General features: G+C 41.5%; 1 protein-coding gene and 2 non-coding genes across 3 annotated transcripts in view; 1 reads left to right on the top strand and 2 right to left on the bottom strand.

The window, feature by feature from the left end:
- The window catches only part of LRIT3 (leucine rich repeat, Ig-like and transmembrane domains 3), a 65,635-nt gene extending 65,465 nt beyond the window's left edge, over window positions 1-170 (bottom strand). Inside the window, exon 1 of the mRNA XM_075349361.1 lies at window positions 55-170. Within this exon, the coding sequence (XP_075205476.1) occupies window positions 55-170 (116 nt within the window). The remainder of the gene's footprint in view (window positions 1-54) is intronic.
- Window positions 171-6,800: 6,630 nt separating this feature from the next.
- Window positions 6,801-6,907, bottom strand: LOC142258629 (U6 spliceosomal RNA). Its single transcript, XR_012727826.1, has one exon. It is a non-coding gene; the product is annotated as a U6 spliceosomal RNA (small nuclear RNA).
- On the top strand, window positions 6,889-6,995 carry LOC142258614 (U6 spliceosomal RNA). Its single transcript, XR_012727823.1, has one exon. It is a non-coding gene; the product is annotated as a U6 spliceosomal RNA (small nuclear RNA).
- Window positions 6,996-12,757: the final 5,762 nt, after the last annotated feature.

The following is a 12,757-nucleotide window of genomic DNA, read 5'->3' on the forward strand; positions in this document are numbered from 1 at the left end:
ATCTATTCATCTATCTTATTTGTGCTGATAGATAGTATCTGGTATCTTACTTACCTTGCCCCAGTCCCATCACTTCTCCCATGAAATATACAAGTGCACTGCGAAGGACAGAATGCCTCAAGTTTGGCTATAACTTGGACTGCAAAAAAAAAGAATATATGGAAAATCATGGCTTCTGTGAAATTAGGAGGAATTCAACCAATGTTGAGACCTCATTGTCCAAGCCTTGTAAGGGGCCTTCTGTGAAATGATGCTGGGATGGTGTAGACTCATTTAGTAATAGAAGATTACATGAGATTAACAGAGATCTAGAGTTACTTAACCTTCAAGTGTGTTCTTCAAGGATTGCAGGGTCACAGCATGCACATACAAACATAGACATAATGCAAATTTCTATTTGATGCAGAACATCCTATACCAATGAAAATATATATATTGGAATTGTGCCTGGGTCTGGGTAATAGGTAAGAGTTTATGAACTGATTTAATTGTAAAAACCATCTTTGATTGGGCAGGTATTAGCATTTACCATATGAGAAATGTCATGAGAGAATAAAACAAACTTCTGATGAACAGGGCAGACTTTGGATATATGGGGACCGTTGGGTGAAAGCTATATAGCGGCACTTCTCTTTCGCCGACTATCAGGATCACAGTTGTACTCCTCCAGTATGCTTACCCATATTGAAATGCCCCTCCCCAAGCTCGGTGAGCTTGGCATCTGCTAAGGTCTGTCTCGTGCCGGAAATAGGAGCTGCTTATGAAAGTGTGCAGTGACTTCTTCCAAGCGAATTAACCTTTGTGATTATATAAGACTGATCTAAGCAGCAGATTCTAGGCTTTCAACAATCGTGATTTTTTAACCAAGGTTTAAATTTATATTTATATTTTGAAAGTTATATTTAAAAATTTCAATTTAAATTTAAAGTTAAAATTTATATTTTGAAAGTTAAAAATATTTTTCCTTTGATTATGCAACACCCAGAAGACTAATTTTTCACAATCTTTTTTTATCCGCCACGAGGATTTTGAAAGTCAACTCATCACAGAAAATAGCTTTGCAGGATTACATTACAGTCAACTAGGGAAAGTTATTTCCTCTGATAATGCACCATTCTGACTTAATGGAACATTTGGAAGAGCGATTGTCCAGAGAAAAGGTGAGCGCTATCAAGAGTCCTGTGTTGTGTCGACAGTAAAGCATCCTGAGACCATTCATGTTTGGGGTTGCTTTTCATCCAAGGTAGTCGACTCACTCCCTGTTAAATACATTGCCATGAATAAAGAATGGTAACAAACTATCTTCCAAGGACAATGTCTCCCAATGATCCAAGAGCAATTTGATGAACAATGATTTTTACAGCATGCACAAGGCAAAAGTGATAACTAAGTGGCTCAGAGAACAAAACATTGAAATGTTGGGTCCATGGCCAGGAAACTCGCCAGATCTCAATCCCATTGAAAATGTGTGGCCAATCTTCAAAAAGTTGGTGGAGATACAAAAACATAAATTGGGATAAACTCCAAGCACTGACTAGACAAGAATGGGTTACCATCAGCTGTCAAGGTCAGAATGACGATGATGATGAGACTCAAAGGATCTCTCGATATCCGGCTGCTGTTTCTAATTAAAAATGTCATGTGTGCACCCGAGAATGAAAAATAACTGCACAGCAAGTCAGTTATGTCTATCTCCATGACTGGCTCTTGACCAAGTGTGTTCTTTATTGTTTGAAAGAAACTCTAGACCAAACAGTAAGGGGGTGTAAACAAAAGTTTTAGTCCAATCAAGTATCGCAGGGCAGGGCTTCATGACGTAGAGAGATCTACACATCCTCCTTGGATTGGACAGTCCAGGCTTCAGGAATTTCCCTTTGTCCATCTGTCTTGGGTGGAGAACAGGAAATAGCAGCCATCTTTACAATTACATATGCTGGTATATACTGTGTCTAAGGAAAATACACTGAATATGCAATATACATATATACATGTTAGTAAGAAACAAAAGCATTCACAAATATGTGAGTTAGTTCACATCTACTCAACTATATAACCGAGTCTATGAAATGGCTGAATTAAGTATTTTTGGATACTCAATTCTTTATCCTCAACAGTCCCCCCTAAAGAATTACTTCTTCCATTTCTTAATTCTAAGGGTACTGTGTTCCCTTAGGAAGAGAGGTAGAAAGATCTGTTGAAAAACCTGCCTAACTGAACGTTGAAACATGGGCGGAAAGGGGAAAGGGGTTTTCTTCACCGGTTTGAGACCAAGGACTCCTAGGCGAGTCCTCACCCTTTGTAGTTGGACTTTCCCATGTCTCAAGGTTCTCTAAGTCCTCTCTTCTAACTGTTCTGGCAATGCTGGTCTAAAACTGTACAGGGTTTTCTGGAAAGGATAAGTATGAGCAGAACGCTCAGTGCAGCTCTGGTTGATTAACCCTTCTGCAATGCGAGGTGTGGATCCATAGATGTTTCTATGGTTGGATCGGCTCATCTAGTGTTGACTCATGGCTCTTTCTCGCTTGTCCTTTAGGATCAATCAGTCTCCTGACTGGAGACCATATGCTAATAGCTCTGATTTAAGATCTGGAATTGGAGAATACACCTGTTTATCACACTATTCAGTCAATTATATAAAAATATACATGTCTATGCTAAACCAAAAAACATCTTACATAAAAACCTGTTTATTACAAAAAGAAAACAAAACATATACATTTTATACACGATTTACTAGTTTTCACTTTTCTATAAAATATACACTTTTTGTAAACACATTTTTCTTACATACCACCTTCATGTGCTTCTCAACAATAATGTTGTTTTCTGCACTGGAATACCTCTGACCAAACCTGGAAAGAAATTTACACAACACGCACAGACTTGCATACAACGTGCTCATGATATACATCTATAATCAGTTTGCAGTCTCTAAGAATGGGTAGAGTAGGTGCAGGGTGTTTCTACGGACTCTTTACAGTTTTTTTCTCACTTCGTTCTAGGCACTTGTCTCACAAGACTGGGTGAATCTGCCCACCTGGGTACTGAACCCTGGTGTCACCAAAGCACACACTGACAATTGTCTTTCACAGATGTTACCTGGGCCATCATTAAGAAGAGCTCTCATGGCAGAGAAAGCTTACCACCCTTTGTCCACAGACCTTCCTCAGTCAGCTGGCTCCCTGCATGTCACACTCCATTCCTTGTTGTATCGCTTGTTCCTGTAGGGATTTAAGAACACAAGGAGTAACAGAAGTCACTGACGTGACCAATGTCACCAAGGCATGGTCGGTATTGGTGAAAGACTCTCAACTCTAGGCCCGTTCACTGCTTCTTGGTCAGCTGCACCTGTGCAAGGATCTTCATCCGAATCCATCAGCTCAGATCTAGACTTTCTTTTCGGCATACCTAATTCATTTGACAACAGGAAGAAATCTACAACCTACATACACCTCTAAAGACTCTTACCCACTCCTGTTCTACCCATCAAGAGAGGCATTTAATGCATCACTGTCTCCTGTATCAATAGGATTGGAGGGAGTGGTCGAATTTAGACTACCTCATGTGGTGTAAACAGCAGCATATCCAGTGCAGAATCGACCACCATCTGATTTCATCTATAAAAACAAAAACTAAAAAAATATACATTAGATCATTCTTATAACTTTATCTCTGATCATAATACAGTTAGTGGTCATCTATACTTCACATGACTGAGAATACTAAATAAATAAACAAACAAATAAATAAACAAATAAACATATAAGACAAGACTTTCCTATTTCAGTTAACAGATATACCTCGTAATAATCTAATAAACATAACCTATGGGAAAAAGGTCAGCTTCAAAACCTATCTAATATGCCTGCTGCGCCCTCCAAGAAACTGGAGAATATAATTAATACCTTATTCCCCCCTTGTTTAATTGTTTATTTACCAATATGGCAAAATTCAACATTTTTATACTGGTATTCCCTAAAAGAAAAGATAAAACAGCAGGTAATAAATTAGCCACATACTAAAACCTAAAATGAACAAACACTGAAAGTAACGTACATCTCAGAACACTATACATTACTGGGAAATTTTAAAACTTTACAATAAACACTGTATCCATAAAGAAAAGAAAAACCTTTCATAGTAGAAACGACTGAGACATGATTAAATGACAGCTGTGACTAGGCGACTAACCTGCAAAAATATATAAATGGTTTAGAAATAATCGTAAAAACAGAAAAGGTGATAGAGTCACAAAATAAAAATATATTGTTCAAATAAATCGCCATTAAACACAAAACAACACAAATTATATCGCACATCCCATAAAATTTAATATTCCCTATTCAGATATAAACAGCAAACTAAAAATGGGAAATCCTGAACTCTAAGGGTTAAACCAAACTTACGTTACTATTGGAGAGAGACACATTCCATCAAGACACATTCCATCCTTGTCTCTTAAAAGCGAGAGAGGAAGAAGAAAAAAACTCATCCTTTGTTATAACAAAGACGTAGCAGTGAACACATTCATTACCCATATCTACATTGGATGCATTATACATTTTTCCTAATTCCTTTTTACAAATGGATTTGATACATTTTGACATCAGTAGGGGTAAGTCATTTACAATTTTTGTTTTAAATTAACCAACACAGTACAAAGATATATATATTTACCTTCCTCTATTTTATTTTATGATATAATGCTGCAGGACTTCTAAAATACCAATTGATTTTATGTGAACAGATCTTTCCACATCAATTCTGTAAAAATTTCACTTACTTATCTTTGACTTGCACTTATGGGATAACTGAGTAAACAAATATACTATTTATACTTATTCAAATATGTAAGTAATTTATACCACAGAACACCTCCCACCGGGGGATGGGTGGAGAGCTTTGAACAAAGAGCCATTGCGAGGGGTGTGGCTTATGAGGTGTACTGCCATCAGTGGGTGTAGCAAGACGGCTGCCACAGGAAGTTCCATGCACCTGACTTCCGGGTGCAGCATCCATGTTGTGACTCCCTGGGTGTACTGGGAGTGGCTGGAACTACGTAGTAAACCAGGGATACTTTTAGTGCCTGTAAATTTGCATTTCAGCATACAAAGGAGAGATTTGATTAGCACCAGATATAATGACTTCTAGAGCAGAACAATGAGGCACCGCTAGAGAAAAACATTTAGTGATTCTACAAACAGCAACAGACAGTGAATGGGGTCTTTGTTCCTCATTATAAACTCACTACAGATTAATCTCAACTTCAATACATGGGTTGCAGCCTGCCATCTAGTGGTAGTCCAACGATATTACACAACTTTTTTGCAATTTTTATATATTTTTCCGTTTTTTGTAACTAGGGCGACAGCGTTCTCAGCTTTTACTAAAAACAACATATTTATCTTTTGAACAGAGTATACAGTGCTTAATTGGACCGGCCGGCTCCAACCGAAATTCTTTCCCGTCTCGTTATGAAGACCTACCGCCTCATAACAGTGACTCACGTTTAATACGCAAGGGAATACGCTAATTCCGACACTTTTACCTTAACTAAAGTGAGTTCCTTTCCCGCCTCGTCTGCCACGCAGACAGTGACATGCGCCTAAACCGCTGGGGAATACGCTAAATCCACTTTAAGTTAACAGAACCCTTCCCGCCTCGTCTATTATCTATCCAACATTCAATATTCAACATTCAACATTCAACATTCAATATTTAATATTCAATATTTAATATCTAATATTTAATATCTAATATTTAATATCTAACAAACAGTGGCTGTGTCCGCAACACAGGGGAATCGCTAGTTCTCATACTTCTGTTCAAAAACAAACAAGTTAAAAAAACTGAAAAATGCATGAACCCGTTAATTTCTCTCTAATACAAACCGAAATAACACTTGTTTTTCTTTCAAATCATTACAACTTAATGTACTATACAAAGACTGCAGCCACCTCCTGTATATTAGCCCACTGACCCCTCCTCTCTCCTCGCTCCAAAGAGCTGCGCTGTTTTAACCCCCGGCGTCTGCCTCTTCACCCTCCACCCCCCTTGCTTCTTAGCTAAAAGACAGCAGAGACCGAGCTGTGTAATATGATCTCCGCTCTGTCTCAAGCAGCTGGTGGACATATGGCCCCCACCTTTTTCTTCCTCTGAGTGTCAGCGCGTAATACAACTCCCGCTCTCTGTCCTGTGTAAGCAGCTAGTGAGGGGCTGACCCCCCTTCTTTTTCACAGAACAAAGACAGCAGCTGCATCTCTAGCCTCCATGTTCTCTCCCTCCGTGAACAATAACAGACAATTAACTCTTCGAGAACCAAACAGAGAAATCACAAGCTTGATTAACCATACACTATATACAAATAAACAGCTACTCAAAGAGCCCCCCATTTCTACCTTACTTACAGTGAGAAATACAGACAGCCGGATACTTTACAACCTACCCCTAGCCCCTATGGGAGCTGGGTCCTTCTAGCCCACCGGCGGGTGACAGTCACACCGTTAGGTCTCCGGTGCACTACCATTCTCCGGACTAGTGACCACCCACTTTCGCCAGGTGTCTCTCGAACCACAGGTAAAACAGCACACACAATGTATATGATGGTTACCTGCGAAATGAAGGGTGATCAATCCTATCAAGCGACACCTGGATACTTGTGGAGTAGCCCCCAGACGTCCGGAAAATGGAAGCTCTGACTCACCCTTTTCGGTGGTCCCATCTGGGTCACCAGCTGTCAAGGTCAGAATGACGATGATGATGAGACTCAAAGGATCTCTCGATATCCGGCTGCCGAAGCGAAAAATATGGAACGCTTCACGAATTTGCGTGTCATCCTTGCGCAGGGGCCATGCTAATCTTCTCTGTATCGTTCCAATTTTAGTATATGTGCTCGCTTCGGCAGCACATATACTAAAATTGGAACGATACAGAGAAGATTAGCATGGCCCCTGCGCAAGGATGACACGCAAATTCGTGAAGCGTTCCATATTTTTCGCTTCGGCAGCCGGATATCGAGAGATCCTTTGAGTCTCATCATCATCGTCATTCTGACCTTGACACAGCCAGGATTTGGTCCAGAAGCCGATATCATGCCAGGGCAAATTAAAGAAATCTTGAAAAATTTGAAGGATTAATACTGTAGGTATTGAGAATTTGCATAATTTGATGTATTTGTCAATAAAAGTGTAAACATTTATATACAGTAATGCTTATAATTGTACTTTAGTAACCACAGAAACATCTAAGTAAAAGATCTAAAATCACTGAAGCCACAGACTTTGTGAAAATCAAAAATTTTTTCAGTTTCAAAATTTTTGGCCTCAACTGTATAGTCATTTCTATATTAACTATTGATTGAAAGTCAGGGTATGATTAATCCATTTCACAGCCAACCATCATGTTCCATGAGTTAGCAAAGATGTGTCAATTCTTCAGGTTTCGGTAAACATCTCATATCACGTGCAATACCCTCACTGTTTTTGTACTTGCTATAATTCATTGCTGCCTTCTCCTACCACATACCAAGAATATTTGTATAGTGCTAGTTGTTACCAGTTCTGTGTCTGTTCATCAATTGCTAAATGTTGAAATAATCAAAGGGAACCTGTCACCATGAAAATGCAGACCGATCTGCAGGCACTGTTATAGTGCAGGTAGAGCTGAGTAGATTGATATACAGTATATCACAAAAGTGAGTACACCCTCACATTTTTGTAAATATTTGATTACATATTTGCATGGGACAACACTGAAGATACAGTATGTAACAGCTTGTATAACAGTGTAAATTTGGTGCTTTTTAAATAACTCAACGCAAATCCATTAATGTATAAACTACTTTCAACAAAAAAAGAGTACACCCCAAAGTGAAAATGGCCAGATTGTGCCCAAAGTGTCAATATTTTGTGTGGCCACTAGTGATGGGCGAGTATGCTTGTGACTGCTCAATCAAGCATCGGATTTCTCCAACACTACTCCAGTATCGGGTATAATTGAAAATAATGGAAAACTCGAGCATTTTAAAACTCAGATGTTTAAGGTTCGATCGAGTAATGAGCTGTAATGAGCATGCTCGTCCATCACTAGTGGCCACCATTTTTTTCAAGCACTGCCTCAACTCTCTCAAGCATGAAGTTGACTAAAGCTTCACAGGTTGTCCCTGGAATACTCTTCCATTCCTCCATGACGTCATCACAAAGCTGGTGGAAGTTAGAGACCTTGTGCTCCTCCACCTTCCATTTGAGGATGCCCCACAGATGCTCAATACGGTTTAGGTCTAGAGAGACGCTTGGCCAGTCTAGCACCTTTACCATCAGTTTCTTTAGTAAGGCAGTGGTTGTCTTGTGAGGTGTGTTTGAGGTCATTATCATGATGGAATATGAAGGGAGGGGATCATGCTCTGCTTCAATAAATCACAGTACATATTGGCTAAAGATGAGCGATGTTCGAGGTTTGAGGTTCGCCAATTTCATGTTCGAGTGATTTTGGGGGGTGCTCGAGATCGAACTCGAACTCGAGCTTTTTGCTAAAAGCTCGACAGTTCGAGTTACGTTCGAGAACGGTTCGATCACCATAAACGTGGCTTTTCACAGTAAGGCTATGTGCACATGTTGCTATCTGCATGAGTCCTGCGCCCCGAGCACAATCCCTCTCCATTTCCTACTCACCGATCATGGGCGTCTCGCTCCACGTCTGTCACAAATCTGCGGTGTCTTTTCCTCTTTAGAAAATGGCTGCTGCTTCATTAGTCAATTAGTTATTCCGTGCTTTCCCCGCCCACCGGTGCGTATGATTGGTTGCAGTCAGACACGTCCCCAAGCAGAGTGACAGCTGTCTCACTGCAACCAATCACAGCCGCAAAATGCAGATTCCCCCATATTTGATACCAACCAGGATAAAGCAGCACGGCTGGAGGCTAGTATTGTCAGGATGGGGAGCGCCACGGTATGGGGAGCCCTCCAGCCTAACAATATCGCCCAGTAGCCAGCCGGAATAGCCGCATCCATTAGATGCAACAATCCCGGACTCTACCCAGCTCATCCCGAATTTCCCTGGTGCGGTGGCAATCGGGGTAACAACGGGGTTGATCATGCCAGGCGTCTCCCCGAGACACCTTATATGATCAACCTGAAAGTGAAAGTAAATAAACACACCGCGAAAAATCCTTTATTTGGAATAAAAGACAAAAAACCACCCTGTTTCACCCCTTTATTAATCACCAAATACCCCTCCAGGTCCGACGTAATCCACATGACACTGTCAGCTCTGCTCCCTGAAGATGCAGCAGCACCGTAGAACACCATCGCGCTGTATCAGGTCCACATAGCAATGAAGTGAATTGCGGTGTCAGCAGACTTCATTCAGCACTGCAGGCTTCAAGATTACAAAATCTGCCTATCCTTAACAATCGAGGCAATAGCTCAGTGGATAGAGAGCTCCCCTATGAAGCATTAGGTTGTGAGTTCTAGTCCCAGTGAAGAATTTATTTTTTTTTATTTTTAATTATATCGTGCTGTAAAATAAATAAATAAATTTAAAAAAAAATGCGGTTCCCCCCATATTTGATATCAGCCAGGAAAAAGCAGCACGGCTGGAGGCTGGTATTGTCAGGATGGGGAGCGCCACGGTATGGGGAGCCCACCACCCTAACAATATCACCCAGCAGCTGCCCAGAATAGCCGCATTCATTAGATGCGACAGTCCCGGAACTCTACCCAGCTCATCCCGAATTGCCCTGGTGCGGTGGCAATCGGGGTAATAATGAGTTTAATCATGCCAGGCATCTCCCCAAGACAGCTTTCATGATTAAACTGAAAGTGAAAGTAAAGAAAAACACATCGCGAAAAATCCTTTATTTTGAATAAAAGACAAAAACCACCCTGTTTCACCCCTTTATTAATCCTCAAATACCCTTCCAGGTCTGACATAATCCACACGACACTGTCAGCTCTGCTACAGAACACGAGTGCTCTGATCAGCTCCACGTAGCAATCAAGTGAATTGCGTGTTCAGCAGAGACTTCAGCACTGCAGAAGTTAAGATTACCAAATCTGCCTACCTTCATCATTAGAAGCAGTAGCTGAGTGGATAGAGCACTTGCATAAGAAGCATTAGGTTGCGAGTTGTAGTCCTGGTAAAGAACTTTTTTTTTATTTTATAATATATTTATAATTATAATTTAATCATGCACTGAGGGGAGGAGCCGGACATCAACTGTGAGCTCTCTCTCTCTCCTTTCTCTTTCTCCTTTCTTTCGCTCTCCTTTCTCTCTCTCCTTTCTCTCTCTCCTTTCTCTCTCTCTCCTTTCTCTCTCTCTCCTTTCTCTCTCTCTCTCTCTTTTCTCGCTCTCTCCTTTCTCGCTCTCCTTTCTTTCTCTCTCTTCTCTCTCCTTTCTCTCTCTCTCCTTTCTCTCTCTCCTTTCTTTCTCTCTCTCCTTTCTTTCTCTCTCCTTTCTCTCTCCTTTCTCTCTCTCCTTTCTTTCTCTCCTTTCTCTCTCTCCTTTCTCTCCCCTTTCTTTCTCTCTCTCTCCTTTTTCCCTCTCTCCTTTCTTTCTCTCCTTTCTCTTTCTCTCTCTCCTTTCTCTCTCTCTCTTTTCTCTCTCTCCATTCTTTCTCTCTCTCCTTTTTCTCTCCTTTCTTTATCTCTCTCTTTCTCTCTCTCTCTCTCTTTCTCCCTCTCTCTCCTTTCTCTCTCTCCTGTCTCTCTCTCCTTTGTTTCTCTCCTTTCTCTCTCTACTTTCTTTCTCTCCTTTCTCTCTCTTCTTTCTCTCTCTCTCTTCTTTCTCTCTCTTTCTCAGACCTGGCAATGATCAGCTGATGCGGTCACCTGACGGAATCAGCTGACACTATAAGTCGAGTCTGCACTGAAGTGTGTAGTTTTTTGGGGGATTTTTTGCACTGATGCATCAGCTGATTGTATAAAAGCCGTTTATACAATCAGCTGCTGTGTCATGTGATTCAGGCCCTTGAACCTGACACATCATCTGATCGCTTTGCCTTCCAGCAAACTGATCAGGTGATATTGGATCCGGATTGGATAGCGCGGGACCCTTGACCCAGGATTACTGAGGAGGGGGGTTCTTTATTTCAATAAAGATGGAGTCACTAATTGTGTTGTGTTTTATTTATAATAAAAATATTTTTCTGTGTGTTGTGTTTTTTTTTATCGGTACTAGAAATTCATGGTGGCCATGTCTAATATTGGCGTGACACCATGAATTTCAGGCTTAGGGCCAGTTGATAATATACAGCTAGCCGCAACCCCATTATTACCCAGTGAGCCACCCGTCACCAGGGCAGCTGGAAGAGTTGGATACAGCGCCAGAAGATGGCGCTTCTATGAAATCGCCCTTTTCTGGGGCGGCTGCGGACTGCAATTCACAGCAGAGGGGCCCAGAAAGCTCAGGCCAACCTGTGCTGTGGATTCCAATCCCCAGCTGCCTAGTTGTACCTGGCTGGACACAAAAATATGGCGAAGCCCACGTCATTTGTTTTTTAATTATTTCATGTAATAAGTGAAATAATTAAAAAAACAGGCTTCCCTATATTTTGGTTCCCAGCCAGGTACAAATAGGCAGCTGGGGGCTGGGGGCAGCCCGCAGCTGCCTGCTGTACCTGGCTAGCATACAATAACATGGCGAAGCCCACGTCATTTTTTTTTTAATTATTTCATGAAATTCATGAAATAATAAAAAAAGGACTTCCCTATATTTTTTGTTCCCAGCCGGGTACAAATAGGTATCTGGGGGCTGGGGGTAGCCCGTAGGTGCCTGCTGTACCTGGCTAGCATACAAAAATATGGCGAAGCCCACATCATTTGTTTTTTAATTATTTAATGAAATTCATGAAATAATTAATAAAAAAAGGGCTTCCCTATATTTTTGGCCGGGTACAAATAAGCAAAGGGGTTGGGGGCAGCCCGTAGATGCCTGCTGTACCTGGCTAGCATATGAAAACATAGCGAAGCCCACATAATTTTTTTGGGGGGCAAAAAACTCCTGCATACAGTCCTGGATGGAGTATGCTGAGCCATGTAGTTCTGCAGCTGCTGTCTGTCTGTATGGAGGGGAACAGACAGTAGCTGCAGAACGACAAGGCTCAGCATGCTCCATTCACTAGTGTATGCAGGAGAGCAGACAGCAGCTGCAGAACTACAAGGCTCAGCATACTCCATCCAGGACTGTATGCAGGAGTTTATTGCCCACCAAAAAAATGACATGAGCTTCGCCATATTTTTAGATGCTAGCCAGGTACAGCAGGCAGGTACGGGTGCCCCCAACCCCCAGCTGCCTATTTGTACCCGGCTGGGAACAAAAAATATAGGGAAGCCCGTTTTTTTTAATTATTTCATGAATTTCATGAAATAATTAAAAAACAAATGACGTGGGCTCCGCCCCATTTTTGTGTCCAGCCAGGTACAACTAGGCAGTTGGGGATTGGAATCCACAGCACAGGTTAGCCCGAGCTTCCTGGGCCCCTCTGCTGCGAATTGCAATCCGCAGCTGCCCCAGAAAATGGCGCTTTCATAGAAGCGCCATCATCTGGCGCTGTATCCAACTCTTCCAACAGCCCTGGAGCCGGGTGGCTTGCTGGGTAATTATGAGTTAATACTAGCTTTGTTTTACTAGCTAGTATTAAGTCAGAGATTCTTAATGTCAGGCAAGTTTGAGCCAGCCATTAAGAATCTCCAATAAAGGGTTAAAAGGGTTCCCGTGCAGTCTTTTCACTCCGTGAGTGACCAGAAGCTGCTGCCCGTA

Source organism: Anomaloglossus baeobatrachus, chromosome 1 (genome assembly GCF_048569485.1).
Source record: "Anomaloglossus baeobatrachus isolate aAnoBae1 chromosome 1, aAnoBae1.hap1, whole genome shotgun sequence".
In the NCBI taxonomy this organism is placed as follows: domain Eukaryota; kingdom Metazoa; phylum Chordata; class Amphibia; order Anura; family Aromobatidae; genus Anomaloglossus; species Anomaloglossus baeobatrachus.